This window comes from Microtus ochrogaster, chromosome 1, assembly GCF_000317375.1.
Source record: "Microtus ochrogaster isolate Prairie Vole_2 chromosome 1, MicOch1.0, whole genome shotgun sequence".
Lineage (NCBI taxonomy): Eukaryota > Metazoa > Chordata > Mammalia > Rodentia > Cricetidae > Microtus > Microtus ochrogaster.
The window spans coordinates 91,434,846-91,451,672 of NC_022009.1; the positions used below are offsets into that span (position 1 = coordinate 91,434,846).

The 16,827-nt window shown below is 44.0% G+C and overlaps 1 protein-coding gene across 6 annotated transcripts in view; it reads left to right on the forward strand.

Annotated features, from left to right (window-relative positions):
- Tnik (TRAF2 and NCK interacting kinase) overlaps nt 1-16,827 on the forward strand; it is a 417,009-nt gene that overhangs the window by 385,038 nt on the left and 15,144 nt on the right. For all 6 annotated transcript variants that reach the window (XM_026782809.1, XM_026782806.1, XM_013347814.2 and 3 more), the window contains 6 exons: nt 595-724; nt 8,816-8,980; nt 11,441-11,552; nt 12,312-12,482; nt 13,636-13,779; nt 16,042-16,176. In XM_026782809.1, the coding sequence (XP_026638610.1) occupies nt 595-724; nt 8,816-8,980; nt 11,441-11,552; nt 12,312-12,482; nt 13,636-13,779; nt 16,042-16,176 (857 nt within the window). The remainder of the gene's footprint in view (nt 1-594; nt 725-8,815; nt 8,981-11,440; nt 11,553-12,311; nt 12,483-13,635; nt 13,780-16,041; nt 16,177-16,827) is intronic.

Genomic DNA, 16,827 nt, shown 5'->3' on the forward strand with positions numbered 1-16,827 from the left:
CTACAGAGCGAGTTCCAGGACAGGATCCAAAGCTACACAGAGAAACCCTGTCCCCAAAAAAAAGGAAAGAAGGAAGGAAGGAAGGAAGGAAGGAAGGAAGGAAGGAAGGAAGGAAGGAAGGAAAAAACTTAGATAAAGTATCTGTCTCTCAGAACAAAAATAGTGGAAAGAGAAGGAACCAACCAAGAGCCAACAGAGGAACTAGCAAGTGCAAAGGTAGTCAGGATGCCGTTTATCACAGAAGGTCATGGGGCTGGGGAGTCGGTAGTGCCTCATAAGCCTGGGTGCTGATTGCATCAGTTTTTTTTCCTTGGAGGCAGGAAGCACTCACAGTCTGAATTGAGAATAGGGTACCATAATACCATATAGGTCAAGATCCTGCAGAAATGGAAACCCCAATCTAGGTGTGTTAATACAGAATGTCCTTAAAGTCACTGCAATGACCACACAAATAATATCAATGGTAATGTTATATCATGTGCATTTGCTCCAATTAGATTTGCATCTGGACAGGAAATGGCATTTACATTTTATGTCACTCCATTGTAAAATGAGTTTACATCTTGCCGTGACTACCGTTTCTTCTTATCTCAGACCAACAGGAGCTCCGGGGAGCAACGAGCAGTACAATGTGGGAATGGTCGGGACACATGGACTGGAGACCTCACACGCGGACACCTTTGGCACCAGTATTTCCAGAGAAGGAACCTTGATGATCAGAGAGGTGAGCTGGTGTAACAGCCATCAAAAGGAAGCATGGCCCTTGCGTGTTTTTTTCTATTCAAGCTTTTACATAGAATCCTTACAGCACATATTGTAAGTGTGCTGGCTAGGAAAGGCTAGGAACCTGAGCTTCTAAGTGGCCGAGTGGTTTTACTGTCTGCCATCTTCTTTTCTGTGCCCTTCCAAGTTTCTGCAGAGTGATTTAATTACATTAGGCCCAATTCTTCAACAGCAGCTATGCAAATCAGAGTATAAAATCTGAGCTTGAGGACACCAAACTTCAAAGAACAGATGTTCCCAGTGCCAGGAACAGAAATGAAAGTCGTCTCTTGGTAGAGACGGTGGTTGTGTTAGCCTCTCCCCTGTGGATTCTCTCTTATGCTTTCATATAAAATGCTCAGTAGTTCCTAAAGACTGTGCTATCTTTGTAGCTCATTAAATTAACATTTAAAAAAAAAAACAGCAGCTAGGACTGGAGAACACAGAAACCAGCTAAGAGGTGTGCCTTTGCCGTTTGTTTTCAGCTTTGAATGCATGGGTGTTGTGCCTGCGTGTATGTTTGTGTAGCAGGTGCATGCATGTCTAATGTCTACAGAGGCCAGAAGAGGGCACTCGATCCCCTTTGCCTGCCTGCGCTTGCAGGCAGTTGTGAGTTACTATGTGGATGCCGGTACTGGAAATTCCCATCCTCTGGAAGAGCAGCCAGTGCTCTTAATGCTGAGCCGTTTCTCCAGCCCGTCAAAAGGGGGTTGGTTTATTAAGTCGGGGAACATGATTTCATTTGATTGGAAGCACATTCCCTTTCACGTGTCCTTCCACTGTGTTCCCTGTGGTCACCTTGTTAACCTGAAGTGCCCCCAAGCAATCAGAACCTTCTTCTCTTTTCATTGCATGCAATTTTGAGAAGAAAATAATGGGAAATATCACCACGTTTCCCTGCATCTGCTTTATCCTCTGGAGAACTTAATGAACAGGTTATGGAGATGGCTTGGTGGACAAAGTGTTTGCCACACAAGTGTGAAGACAAAAATTTGGATGCCCAGAATACACACACACACACACACACACACACACACACAAAGTCATGTAGGTGTGACAGCCACTTGAAATGTCAGCACTTGGGAGTCAGAGAGGGAACCCCTGGGCAGGCAGATTACTTAGAGTAGGCAGAATTGGCAGGGAGAGTCTCTGCCACAGCTACCAAAGAGGAGAGAAATCAAGAAAGGTACTCTGCATCAGTTTCAGACACACACACACACACACACACACACACACACACACACCTTCATAAATAAAACCATATGTTTTATAGGATGATTGACAACATGAAATGGACTACTTAGTAAATTTAGGTATTTGATAAATGTTAACTATTTTACTTCATTTTCTCCAACAACTCCAGTCTCCTCTCGCTTCTTATCACTTGCTCTTTCCTCTAAAGCACAAACAGACAACATGGTCATTCCCTCTCTCTGCAGATAGGAGAGGGCGAGGAAACTCCACTCAGAGATTTTGCTCTCCACATAGGCCAATGGCCTCCCGCTTTAGTGAGGAAGAAAGAAAGTGTAGTTTCGAAATGAATAAGGCCTTTGAAGTAAAATTGGCAGTGCAGCTGTAACTAGACGGCTAGATCGCACAGCAACTTGCTACAGTTTTATTTTATGCTGTGTCGAATCTTTCAAGCTGACTTTAAAGAATGCTTTCACGTATGCCTGCAATGAAGAATGGGTTTGGCTAGCAGCACTGGCATTGTATGCTGCTGGTATATAAAGCTCCCAGCATCGTGAAGGGTTATTTTAGTACAGAGACAGAGGGTTCCTATCAGAGTTTACAACACAAGAGAGTATTCTAGAATGAGTCACTCTTTAGCTCCAAACGGAAACAGCCCAGTCCCTAACACGACTGAATCTTTGCAACAGTCAGTGTCTCCAGGGAGACATTTAGAGCCGCGTATTCACTTCTGCTGCTGACCACACCCAACAATTCCATGTCATTCAAAGCACCCAACATTTGATGACCACAGCCACCAGCACCTTTAAAATCGTGTGCACCTGCAGCTTGTGTGAAGCTGATCTGCTGAGGGGCCCTCAGACCATGAGTCCTCCAAATTCCACTTTGACCAAGTGTGGATTTTAGTGTTTTTTATTGTATGTGCACATGTGTGTGCATACATGTTGAGACCAAGGACTACCTTGGGGGGTTTTCCCCAAGTGCCATCACATCTTTCTTTATTGAAACAAGGTCTCTCACTGGCCTGGGGCTCACCAAAAAAGCTAAGCTGTCTGGCCAACAAGCCCAGAGGCCACCTATCTCTGCCTCCCAAACTCTGGGATTATATTAGTCTCGGGGATTAAACTCCAGTCTTCGGGCTTGCAAGACTAGCACCTTATCATCCAAGCCATCTCCTCAGGCTCTCAGCCCCAAAGTGTGGGGTCTAAAAAAAAAAATCATATTAACCAAAATGAGAGAGAGAGAGAGAGAGAGAGAGAGAGAGAGAGAGAGAGAGAGAGAGAGCGAGCGCCCATGTGTGATTGTGGAGGACGAGAAATCTAATGTCTCCTGTACATGAGGCAGTATAGCTCCCAGTGCAAAGTGGGTAAAGATGTGATGGAGGAGGGTCATCTTTCTATCTGTTGTTTCATTGGTTAAATAAAGAAACTGCCTTGGCCCTTTAATAGGACATAAAATTAGGTAGGCGGAGTAAACAGAACAGAATGCTGGGAGAAAGAAGCTGAGTCAAGGAGTCGCCATGATTCTCACTCCCGACACAGCTGCAGATTAAGATCTTCCCTGATAAGCCACCTTGTGGGCCACACAGAATATTAGAAATGGGTTAGGTCAATATGTAAGAGCTAGCCAATAAGAGGCTGGAACTAATGGGCCAGGCAGTGTTTAAAAGAATACAGTTTCCGTGTAATTATTTCAGGGCATAAGCTAGCTGGCGGCAGGGAGCTGGGGCAGCAGGGAAGCCGCCCGCAGCTCCTTCAACAAAGATGAGATAAGATGTCCCAACTCATGCAGTGAGCAGAGACCGGGAGTAGGCACAGCATGAGCTGTGGGAACAACTTGGTAAATCCAAAACATTTACCACACAAGCATGAGGACCTGAGTCTGAAACCCAGACCCCATGGCAAAGCAGAATTGACAGTGTGCATGGGTAATCGCAGTGCTTTTATGGTGAAATACGAGGCAGAGCCAGGAGAACCCCAGAGGCTTCTGTTCAGCTACCATGAACGACACAGCATTCACCAGCAAGAGACTACCTAACTAGGCCGGAAGGTGCGGACCAGCTCCCAAGGTGTCCTTTGACCTCTTTAGGCAGCTATGTACATTGGCTCATCTTTACAAATATACTCACATGTCACACACAACATTTATTTTAACAATTTTTCTTCTTCTGCCTTTTATTCTATTATGGTTCCTTATGGTTCCTATTGACATAATTTGGGAATAATAATCTACCTATCAACTCTACCAATTCAAAGGTTCGTCTCCTTGATGCTTAGAAACAATGTGACAGACATACCCAGAAATAATGTTTAATCTGGGTACCTTGTGGCTCAGTTAAGTTCATGCATAAAATTAACCATCAAATAAGCCTTAGGATAAAAAAAAAACACTAAAAACGCATGTATTTAAAATATTAAATAAATTCAGGTTAAAGTAAAACAAACTTTCCAAGTTTAAATTTTATGTTATTATGCCACAATTTAGCTTATAGGGTACTGTAAGTTCACTTCCACAGGGTGACTCACTCAGTTCATTCTTGTGTGAGTAGAAGAAAAAGTTATAGAAGGCTTTATTGGCCAGCTTCCTGTGATTCTGTCGTGTATAAAGTGCCCCTGTGCTGCACACCCTTGCTACTGTCTTTCCCCTGTCTCACCTTACACTTTATAGAACCATTTTCTACTCTACTAGAGTGAGCCGCATCAGCTCTTACCAGCCGTCTTGTCTGCTGGGGCCTATCTCGTGGAAATGCTATCCTGCTTTTCCCCTTCCCATTCTATTCTGACCCGACTTTCCCTTCTGGAAGCCTTTCCTGGAACCCAGCGGACCTCTCTCCGTAGCACTTCCCTGAAGCTATCTTTGCCCTCTCCATGATCGGTCCACCTATCCAGCTGAATGAGAAGACCAGCTAGTGCCACGCAGCTTCTTTTTCTGACAAGTAAAAAAGAAAGAACACACTTTTACAGAGTTCAGGAGGACAGCGAGGGGAACTGAAGGTAGCACACAAAGAAAGAAGACATGCCCAAGCTATTTATATGCATATTCCATGGAAGACACAGCTAGTGAGCTACCTGGGTAGGGGTGGAGCCTGAAGCTAAAAAGATACAGGGCTTAGGCGGATACTGTGAATGCTCTGCTGTGGGATCTCCGGTTTGCACCTTTGCTTCTCTCCCCTCTTCCCCGTTCTCTCTCCACAGAGCTGCTTTCTCCCCCTCCATATTCTTGTGTTCTCTTCTCTTCTCAGTCCATTACAAGATCCTCACCATAGCCCAGGTTGTCTGCTGACCAAGATTGGCATTGGGAACTTGGTCCTTCTAGTCTCAGGTTTCCACCCCTGGTTCCATAACCTATCAGAGTAGAGCTCTCATGGTGCAGTAATGAAAACCAGACCTGCTGGACTCCACCACCACACAGCCTAGGCTGGAAGCCTTGAGGAAAGTTCATTGGCGCTCTTGCCCTGTGCTTTTTCCATCCATACGGTGGGGCTAATGAAAGCTTGCCCACCGTGCTCCTATGAGGACTCAATGGCACACAGTGCAGAGTGTTTAACACAGTACCTGGCTTTTGCTGGAATACAGAGCATATTTATGTTCGTCCTTCTGGGAATGGTGAGGCTATCAAAACCAAAGAGGTTGAGATTCTCTTAATAAGATTCAGTTCCTTTGTGTTCCCAGGGGAGCACAGCACACAGAAGGCATTTCATGAGAGGATGCTGGTTGGCTGAACCAAGGAATGATAACTCACAAGTGGGTAGATTCAAGGGTCATTGCTCCAGGTTTTTCAATCTCTGAGAGACGTCCCTAGCTAGCCCTTCAAGTCTTTCTTTAATAACCAGTGTAGCTTCATCATTTTCAAGACCTGGGAGAAAATGCCACTGATAGAAGAGAAACTGAGAAATTATCAAGTGACAAGGTGTGATTTATGCTTTGGGGAAGTTGGGGGGAAATGTCAAAAGGCTTTTCAGTACCGAATGGAAGTTGGAAGGAGGGAAAAGCTGTTAAGCCAGCATAAAAAGCAAGGACACTAAGATGGATGAGAGTTGAACTCCCAAAATGTCGCTTAGAAGATGAAATGTTCATCTCTGACAATATGCACCCTTGTGGCTCCCAATGAACACTGTGACAAAATGAAATGAGAAAAGGACCCTCGCTGAGGCAGTTTGTAGTTCAGGAAAGAGATGACACCAAGCTTTCTGGTCATTTCTCAAGCTTCCGTATAGACGAATCACACTCCTTTGCAATCTTGGGAGTCTGTTCTATCTCAGACACACCAAAGAAGTGGCTACTTGTGTTTGCTGACAGAAGCAAGTACAGGCTAGAAACCGTACACTGCGCACTGTGCAGAGTCTGGAAAAGTCAAGCGTGGTTGCTTTTTATTTTCCACTCTGACCAAGTGTCTGAGCAAAGTTGCTTAAGGAATAAAAGGTTTGTTTGGCTCAGGGTATGAGGGAATAGAGTGTACCCCAGCAGGGAAGGCATAGCAGCAGGTGGCTTGTTACATGACGCCCACTGTCAGGAAACAGAGTAGGGGTGTTCATCAGGCTTTCTGAGTCTGGTCCTTCAGGACACGCTGAGGGTAGGTTTTCCCTCCTCAGTCAAAGTTCTCTGGAAACACCCTCCCAGACTCTCCCAGAGATGAGTCTCCTGGATGACCCCAAATCTAGTCGGGTTGATGGTGATACAAAACACTGAACCAGTGAAGTGGCCAAAGAAGTGGCATGCATTCTTGCCAATACCAACCCCAGAGGGTTGAGAACATATTTGCCATGTTCCCAGCTGTTCCGTGTTAAGCAAACCATTTCATATTTTGTGGGCATTCAGCAGTGCTGAGCTAAGAGGTGGGGAAGACAGAGAGACAGGGGTGTGTGAGGGGAGGGGTAAGAAAATCATTGCTAGAGTTTGTCCTGGGATTCTTAGTGAACGAGTTAGATACAAAATATGAAGTCAAGAACTATATACAATAAAGGGCATAGTTAGTAATAGGGGCAACCTGCCAAACAGGAGATACTCAGTGCTGTGTTTATATCTAGAACATATCAGGAACTCAGAAACCTCAATAGAAAAATAATTTGTAAATGGTCAAGTTGAAAGAACAAACATGCGTGAATGGCTACCGGACACACAAAAAGATATTCAAAATCATGGGTCATCAAGAGGATCGGAATCAAAACCAAAATAAAAATCAAAGACTAAATTAGAATGGCTGCTATCCAAAAAACTGAGAGTAGCGTGCTCTAGCAAGGAAGTGGAGAGAGGGACCCTGTGTGTTCTTGGTGTGATGTCAACTAAAATAGAGCTGCCATGTGACCCAGCAGTCCCACCACTGGGGGACATTCCCAAGGAAATGACATCAACATGTCAAGAGCCATCTGCATTCCTATCTTAACACACACCTTCCAGAAAGTGGAAACCACCTAAGTGTCCATCACCTTGGAAACCGACAAGGAAGCTGTGGTCTGTACACAAAACATGAAGCTGTTTAGCCATAAAGAAGAATGAAATGCTGTTATTTATGACATGATAGATGATGGTATTGGGGATCATTATATAAATGGAAGTAGTATAAGTTGATCTCTCTCATATCTGAAAACCAAAGCAATGATCTCATACAAGCTTGAGAACAGAAAGGTCCACCAGAGACTGGGGGGAGCAGAGAGTTAGGGACATGAAGAATGGTTGATCCGTGAGTGCTAAGTTACACTTAGGTAGGAGAAAGGGGGTTCCAAAGCTAGCCAATTGGATGCACTGGCTTTAGGGGTCTTCTTTTAATCCTCTGTGTTCCCTAGGTTTAGGGAGGAGACTGATCTCTGGAGGAGTGGTTTGAAAACATTTAAATCACGCGCTCCTATCAATAACATTTTTAGAGCATTTTCATAAACCTGTACAGAGTTCTGTCCCACCGCATCCGTATATGCATTATAAAACACCTTTAAAAGATTCTTTTTGCTTTTAATCCTGTGTACATGTGTGGGTATGTGCCCATGAGTGCAGGTACCCAGAGAGTCCAGATGACGTGGATTCCCTCCAGCTAGAGTTACAAACAATTGTGACTCACCCAGAGTGGGTGCTGGGAACTGAACGTGGGTCATTTGCAAAAGCAGGGTGCACTCTTAACCCCTGAGCCCTCTTTCCAGCCTCTCTCTCTCTCTCTCTCTCTCTCTCTCTCTCTCTTGCCTACATCACAAGGTACAGGAGTTGTTTGCTGAAAGAGTAGACACTAACAAAGAGGAGAACATAAGTCTCTATTTTCAAATGATCTGCTAGGTCATTTCAGTGATTTGGGACTCCGATCAGACCTGATTAATCATTGCTTTGACTTTATGAATGGCAAAGAGCTCTGTGAGTTGAGTAAATAGCATCTCTGCATTTTCTTGAAATACAGGCTCTTTTATTGGGAGAGGATATTGGTATCATTTCGCTCAAATGCTTCTTTTCAGCCGGATTTGAAAATTATTTCTATATAATCTGGCACTATGGTCTGTAAACTCAGTTATCTGGTGCTACTCAGACACATGCTCACATGCCACCGAAGAGAAACTTGGCAGATCTGGCCCTGACTTTGCCCTCTTTCTTGTGTCATCCCTCATACAGTAACATAAGTCCTGAAAATTGGTCCAGTTACTAAATATTAACAATGTTTAATGTCTTTATTTTCTTAGACAAAGTAGAAATTTCAATGTTACCGTCCTATACTCCCCAGTAAAGCAATCTGGAGTCCATTGCATCTGTGGGGAGGTGTTGATCTTTGTACCATCTTATTTCCCAGTACATCAGTTTGGAGCCTGTTGCATCTATGATTTGTGGAGTGATGTCATCCTTTGGTTTGCTCCCTCTGTCTAATGGCTTCTGTGTGTTGCACCCCTCAGACTGCTGAAGAGAAGAAGAGATCTGGGCACAGTGACAGTAATGGCTTCGCAGGTCACATCAACCTCCCAGACCTAGTGCAGCAGAGCCACTCCCCAGCCGGGACTCCCACCGAGGGACTGGGTCGTGTCTCCACCCATTCCCAGGAGATGGACTCTGGGACTGAAGTAGGTGCCAGGCAGTAGCCATGAATGTTCTGTTCTCCTCCATGAGGTTCAGCACATTGATGTAGTCAAGACTGTCACAACCTTGTCAGACTCTGGAATGTGTTCATTTGGTTTCTGCTATAACTGTTTATACCAATACTCAGAGAAACCACATAGATACAGCTACAGAAAGTCCTTATGCATCTTCTGGACTGATTCCTGTGTTATGTGTTGAAACCTAGAGACGTTAAATGACTTGTCCAGGACACACAGCTAGTTACTACAGTGCTTCTGCCAGAACTTGGGGCCCCTGCATCGCAAGCCAGCCAGAGAATCTATAGACTAGTGAGATTTCAAAGCCAACAGTTTGGGCTCATATTTCCATTAATTTAGTCAACCTAAGCTTGACTTGAATAAAGTATAGTTGCAATGGTTTATGGAATATAAGCCCCTACTGTTAAATAAATGGACAAGAGATTGGTTCTTTCTCCAAGTTGCAGCAGGAAGATGAAATCAGACATCGTTCCTACGTGGAAGCAGTCCTAGGAGAACCTGAGTGAGCACAGGTGGTTCTTAGCGCTGGATGAGTTCAAGGCTGTGCTGTGTGTTTCCTGGCAGTCCTGTGACTCACACAGAAGCCCCTCAGTGTTCTTCTAGAGTGTGTTTGCTGTTGATTTTGACATTACCCACACACTGAATTTCTATGATTAGCCTGTTCTTAGCATGCCCCAAGGGCAAAAGCTCATGAGTATCTTCAAAAGCACAGCATCCTGTTGCAACTTCAGGCAGTTGGGGCAGCCATTTTCACCTAAAGTCCTATTGGTACCAAGGAGGGCCCCATAGAACAGGCTCCTGCAGAATAGGACTTTGGTCCAAATGTTGCTGCTCTCCCAGCTCCAAGAGGAAATGTTCTTACCTGTTTCACCATCTCCTTTCTGGACTCCTAAAGAGGAAAAAGAAAACATATTCAAAACACTGCCTCTGGGAAGGGCTGTGCTGTGAGGAGGATGAAAGAAATTTGATTCTAAGGGGCAGAGGGAAAACCTTGAAGGGAATCAGATTGGATCTTTGTGAGTTAGGAAATCAAATTGGATATTTGCAAGTTGGTCCTTAGATAATTATGGCTTAGAAATGTTGATTTATTTTTAAATAAAAATCTGATGACAAAACTAAAAATGTATGCCTAAAATACAAATACACACAAGGGGTTCTTAGGATGTTGAATACGGGTGTGTTTGTGACATAAAGGAATGCATGGGGAGCTTGGGAGATGGCTCTGTTGGTAATGTGCCTGACTCACAAGCATGAAGACCTGATTCTGATCCCCAGAATGTATGTAATGGTGGTGGTGGTGGCTGTACCCAGCACACAGGTGGGGGAAGGCAGAAACCGGCTCAGTTGGCCAGCCAATCAAGCCACATGGATGAGCTCTGAGCTCAGCCAAAGACTGTCCCAAAAAAAAGGAGCTAGATGAGCAATCAAGGTCACCTGACAGGAACCTCTGACGACCCCCCCACATGTACACGTGTGAACATCACACACACATAAACCACACACACACACACACACACACACACACACACACACACACACACACACACACACAAAACGGGTACTGTAGAAGGAAAGACGAGAACAAACAAAATAGGCAAATAGTTATACTCTTTTGACAAATTCAATTACATCATGACACCAAATGCTAATATTGAATATATCATTCCCTAATCTAGTTCTGACTTCATGCCTTCAGCCTAAGCCTTTAAGACTTAGTTAAAGTAAGCTCTCATATTACATACAAACCCAGTGGCTGCATGAAGTCCCCCACGTAAAGCATGTGGCCTAAGAATTTTCTTAAGCTACCAAGGGCATAAAACATCAATCCCCGAATAAATTATCTCTGATTAAAGAATTTAAAGCTGTTAGAGCTGATTCAAGTCTGCAAGAATGGAAGGGTCCAAAGGCCTCCTTCTAAGGGGGAATCTCTTAGGCTGACTGTTGCTGTATCCAGGCTGACTGTCCTGGGAAGGAGTGTTGATGTGGCAACATGTTCCAGGATGAGCGTTGCTGTAGCAACATCTCTTAGATTTTGCTTTTTTTTTTTTTTTTTTGGTCAATACACAATGAGTTTTGACTTACAAGTGGAGATAAATTGTCAGAGTAATGATCAATGACAGGAGCACAGATATTAAGGTGCCACCTGCTATCCAACTGTAATTTTCTTTCTGAAACACTTATGGTCTGATCACTAATGAAGCCCTGTGCACGCACACACATGCACACACGCGCATGCACACGCACACACACACACACACAGTGTCTGGAGAGTAACTAGAACTGGGAGAAACTGGACAGAGGCCCACGCTTTGCCTAGAGAGGGAACAGACAGCAGAGGAGTCTGTAGTCAGTGTCTAGGCTGAACAGAGCAATGCTAGCTCCACCTGTTCCTGCCGCACTGACTTCATCTTCTTGCTTTTTGATCAGTATGGCATGGGAAGCAGCACCAAAGCCTCCTTCACCCCCTTCGTGGACCCCAGAGTGTACCAGACATCTCCCACAGATGAAGATGAGGAAGATGACGAGTCCTCCGCTACTGGTAAGCGAGCTGGCCCTAGAGTTTTACAGATAGGTTTCCTTTCCTGTACAACCCAGGGACGAGACTCACCAACTCAGCTTACACCACTTATTGCTGATGCCCAGTCTCTGGATAAAGATACTTTAAAATGTATTGCTTGGTGGAACTCCTGAAGCAAATTACTTTCTCCCCAGAACCTGACTTTTTTTTTTCTGTTTCTGGAAGAAACCCAGAGGTATCCCGGGATGCTAGGAAAAGCCACCCCGCAGCGATCTCCAAACACACCGCATATTTCTCAAAAACAGTTTCTGGGTATAGTGCTATGCTCGAAGCAGTGTGGTACTGAACACTCTATACATGCGTGTTGAGCTGTGTTGAGTTCCAGGCGGGCACTTCCGTTGCAAATCTGGCTAACTAAGAGAATGGCCTTGCTTCTTTGCCTTCTGCAAGTAACTAATCATTGAAGTCAGCTTCTGTAGAATCTCAAGCAGGAACTGTTCCTTGTTTGTAATTACAGGAATGGCATATTTGGCTCTATGAGATTAATATTAATTTTCTACACCATCCAAAGGAGTATCTATAAGCAAGCCTGTTTTGCTAATGAATAAAATACTGCTTCTGTGAATAACATGCTTTATTTTATCCTACTAAAACAAGTATAAAATAGGTTCCTGGTTCTTGTGCCTTTACTGTAATAGGCCCCAAGCCAAACCCTCCCTCCATACTTCCATCGGCTGTCTGTGAAGATGCTATTGATTTCTCTAATCCTTTCTCTCACAGCCCTCTTTACTAGTGAACTTCTTAGGCAAGAACAGGCTAAACTCAATGAAGCGAGGAAGATTTCCGTGGTAAATGTGAACCCAACGAACATTCGCCCTCACAGTGACACGCCTGAAATCAGAAAATACAAGAAACGCTTCAATTCCGAAATACTTTGTGCAGCTCTGTGGGGTACGTTGGTGGTTTGGTGGTTTGTTTGTTTGTTTCCACACTCATTAATCAAGTTACCTTAAAGTATTAAAAAAAAACTATGGCTTTTGTCTCCAGAAAACACTAGGAGAATCATAGGTGTTAGGGCTGATGTGGGGCTGCCTCAAGAGTAAGCAAAAGTGTGTGTGCGTGTGTGTGTGCATGTATGTGTGTAACTTGTACTCCAGATGGCATGCAGAGTGGTGAGCAAATATCAGCCACAGAACCAGCCACCACTGAATACTCAGCCACTGTGTGTCTAGCACTGTGCATGCCACCCCGCATCCTACCTGTGTGATCCCATATCGTATCCTGCTAGGTCTGTACGGGCACCACATCCTTTTCACAGCTGAAAAGCAAGCCCAGCGTATTTTAGGGACTTACCCAAGGCACTGAATCAACAGTAATTGGGTAAAACCCGAAAAGAGCAGCAGTGAAGGGAACACTGCAGAGTGGAAATATCAGTATGAAGCTCTCGTCGAGTAGATCAGAAGATGTGAGCTGGGTTCAAACTTAGCATAGGTGTGGGGACATTTTATCAAAGTCTTGGCCAATATTACTTAAATCATCATAGGAAAATCAGAATATGGTCTGCCTGACCCCATCTGCATTGCGAGGCTTAAACTGGGACATCATAATTTCCTAAGGTAGAGGTATCTGCCATGTGAGCAGGGATAAATATTGAAGCCTAGGAATTGTTCCACGAGAGACATGATGACTCTGGAGTAGGAAGATGAGATTTGGAGAACAAAAGAACTGCGTTTAACATAGTAGATAGGAATGTTTTCAGAACTTAGATATGCACCAAGAGATGATGGAGAGTCACGGCACAGTGAATCTTCCTTACACAGCTCTGCCTAAGGCTCCCCTTGGCAAGTATTCTCTGAGCTAAGCACTCAATGGATACCCTATGGTGTATTGCTGCTTCTGCTTTAAAAAGTAAAATTATAATTCTGTTACTAGGGGAACAATGATGTGATTGGAGAGCCAGAGCTTCTGCCTCTACACTACCACAGCACCTACTTGCTCATTTGTTTACGTAGGCATGAAGCAGTTTTCTCGACTTCATAGGGATCCAGGTAAAACTGGTTAAGGCCCTTAAAAACTCAGTCCTGTGGGCATCTTAAATTCACAGGTGTAAACCTTCTGGTGGGAACTGAAAATGGCCTGATGCTCTTGGACAGAAGTGGCCAAGGCAAAGTCTACAATCTTATCAACCGGAGGCGCTTCCAGCAGATGGACGTGCTAGAAGGGCTAAATGTCCTGGTGACGATATCAGGTATGTTGCTAAGCTGACCTGACCCCCAGGGGTGCATCGTGGTCTCTGAAGAAGCCCTGGCCAGCAAACCACATGAGATGGTTTGCTCTGGGGAGATCACACATGCATTTTGTAATCCTGGAGGGTCTGCCCCCACCGGAAGCTTACCTGTATGTTAAACCTGAGGGAGGCAGACCTGACCACAGAAACTGTGTGTCTTGGCTTTTGCCGCCCTTACAACTCAGCAAGACTCTTATTGAGCTGTCTGCCTTGCAGTTCCTGTCATACTCTGAGATGAAGAATGCCAAAATGAAGGGTTCTGGGAGGGGAATTACCAAGCAGAAGCCTCTCTTTTCTCAAAATGTCTTCATATAATCCACTGATAATTTGAGGAGGTTATACTACTGGGTAGCCAATTCTAGAGAGAAGATATAGGACACATGCTCATTGGTACATTTTTACGACATCAATAGCTTTCTTAAGTGCAAAGACCCTGTTAGACAAGTAAGCCTCATTACTAACAAGTGAAAAGTACAACTGGAGTCTATGATTGTTGATAAGGTGTTTGATTCTTCGTGATGGTGGTTGAAAGACTTGAACTAACTACCCTCCTCTCTTTTTATTTCATCAGCTATGGAATCAACAGTACTACTTGTGTGTTAGAACCACCTAGAAGCTGTGAAAACCCAATCTGCCCCCCTAGACCAGGGTCAGAATCTCTGGGATAAGGTGTAGGCATTCAGTATTGATGGCTCTGACACTTCCCATCACACAACCTAGTATATGAGCTTTATTCTTCATCTTTATTATGCAAGGAAGACCACATAGGGCTTCTGAGTTCAACCTTAAAGACGAAAGATAACTCTTCAGGTGTGCTTGTGGCTTATGTCTCTGGGCACATAATCCCCTCTTTGCTTTACAACTGTACTGAGTGTTTAGAATCTTGCCATTGCAAATAAAGATTAACCAAGGAAATTGTTCTTATACTATGATTTGAGCTGAGTTCTATGTGGCCTTTGTTTCTGGTTAATTGCTTTCTTTATTACTACACTCCCAAGTCAAAACTGAAACCATGCATCTGTCTGTCATCTATCCAAAGTGGAAATGCTACCAGAAAATTCACGTTCAGGCTCCATTTTTCTGCTAATAACAAGTCTTTGTCCTCAGTGTAGAACTATTACTTCTTATCATAGAGACAGAGGGAGAAAAGATAATAAAAATAAAAATGGGGATTCTTGAACTCTTCAGGTCCTATTAGCACTGGAAGACAGAGCACTGGTCAGCTCACTGGAGCTATCGTGAGCACCGGGGCTCCAGGCTTTTGCTTACACAAACAGATGCCAGCTGTGTTTCCCACAGCCTCAGCCCCTTCGCTGTCCTCTGTCACATCAAGGAGGGATGCTCTAATGAACGCTCTTCTTCTAGCGCCTACTCCATCTGTAGGACATAAAACCTCTCTAAGGAAACAGGAAATATGGGAGAAATAAAACACACAAGCCTAAATTTCTCATTAATAAAGAGCCATAAAAATGTGTGTCTTCTCTGTGGTGGTCAAATAACCCAGTGGAATGGATTCATTCTGCTCCCCATAAATCTTCCATGCCATTGAGTTGTTTTATCGTCCTGAGCATGTGCTGAATCTCTTTACCAAAGGGAACTTTGAACCTTCTCTTGAATTCCAAGTCCACATCTTTGTTTTCTTCTTCGGTGTCTTTATTTAATATTCCTTTTGGTGACCTTAACATAGTAGGTTTGTCCAATATCATCCTTTGAACTCAAATTGCTTTACTGAATTTGTTCCTCTTTCTTCTGTTAAATTCCTTTGTCTTACCAGTTAAATAAAAACTTTTACCAGGTGTCTTTGATGTGACAGAGGAGGTAGAAAGAGGGGAGAGAAAATTAGAGGAGATAAGACACACATAAGTAGACTAAAATGCCCATTTGTCAACATGCCTTCATGAGATCAACTCTAGAAGGTTCTGGAACTCTGTTTATAGACTTAGAACTTACCATGCTCAGCAGACTTGGGAAGAGAGAGTAAGAGAAGCTTTCTAAAATAAGAAATTGTTTGAAGGTAAGAAGTTCAATTGGTGGGTTTTGACTCAAACAATAGGATAAGCTGTTACAAGTCCGGACAGGGGTAACAATGAGGAAGAGCAGGACACTGGCTATTCTGCCCTCACAGACACAGCAGCAGCAACAATATAGACAACAATGTAGGTGAGGGAAGAAGGAGGAAAGGCTACCACAGCGCTTGAATTTCAAACTCTGCTATTTCAACAGGAAAGAAGAATAAGCTGCGTGTTTACTATCTTTCATGGCTAAGAAACAGAATACTGCACAATGACCCGGAAGTGGAAAAGAAGCAGGGCTGGATCACAGTTGGGGACCTGGAAGGCTGTATTCATTACAAAGTTGGTAAGTCTCAGTTTGGCGGAATGAGCATCCCAAGTGTTGGGTTCAATGTTTTCAGTGTTTCCTATCTGCTGCTGATGCTGTGTGTGTCACCAGTTTAAAATGTAGCTGGACCCAAAGTAGACTTAAATTATTCCCCCAAAAGTCAGATTAATGAAACTCAGAGAATGCCTTTAGAAAAATAAAACTCCAGGCTTTAGTTTGAATATTTATAAGTCCTTCTCCCAAAGTGCCCTAAAATGACAATAAAAAATTTAAAAATGCAATAAGCCCCCAAGGTTGATCGGACCAAAGGAAGAGAAACCAGCAAATGAGAGACGGTCATAAAACTGGCCCAAAGTAGCTGTGTGACTGGGGTCAGACAGAGCAGATTGGGGTTGCGACATTCTCAATCTACAGTGAAGAAGATTATGAAAATTACTCATTCTCACCACAGAACCCAGAAAGATCAGAGACCCAGGGAAAACCACGGGATAGAGGTGCATAACAGAGTTGAAAATAAGGTTGCTGAACAGCAGTGGAGTTGAGAGTCTTAAGACCCCAGCACTTCCCCTGTCAGGCAGGCCACTGTCCTCAGCCCTGCAGCAAAAGGGAAGAGTTTGCAAAGTCAGTGTGATGCTAAAAATACTTGTGAGGGCACACATGTACACCTAC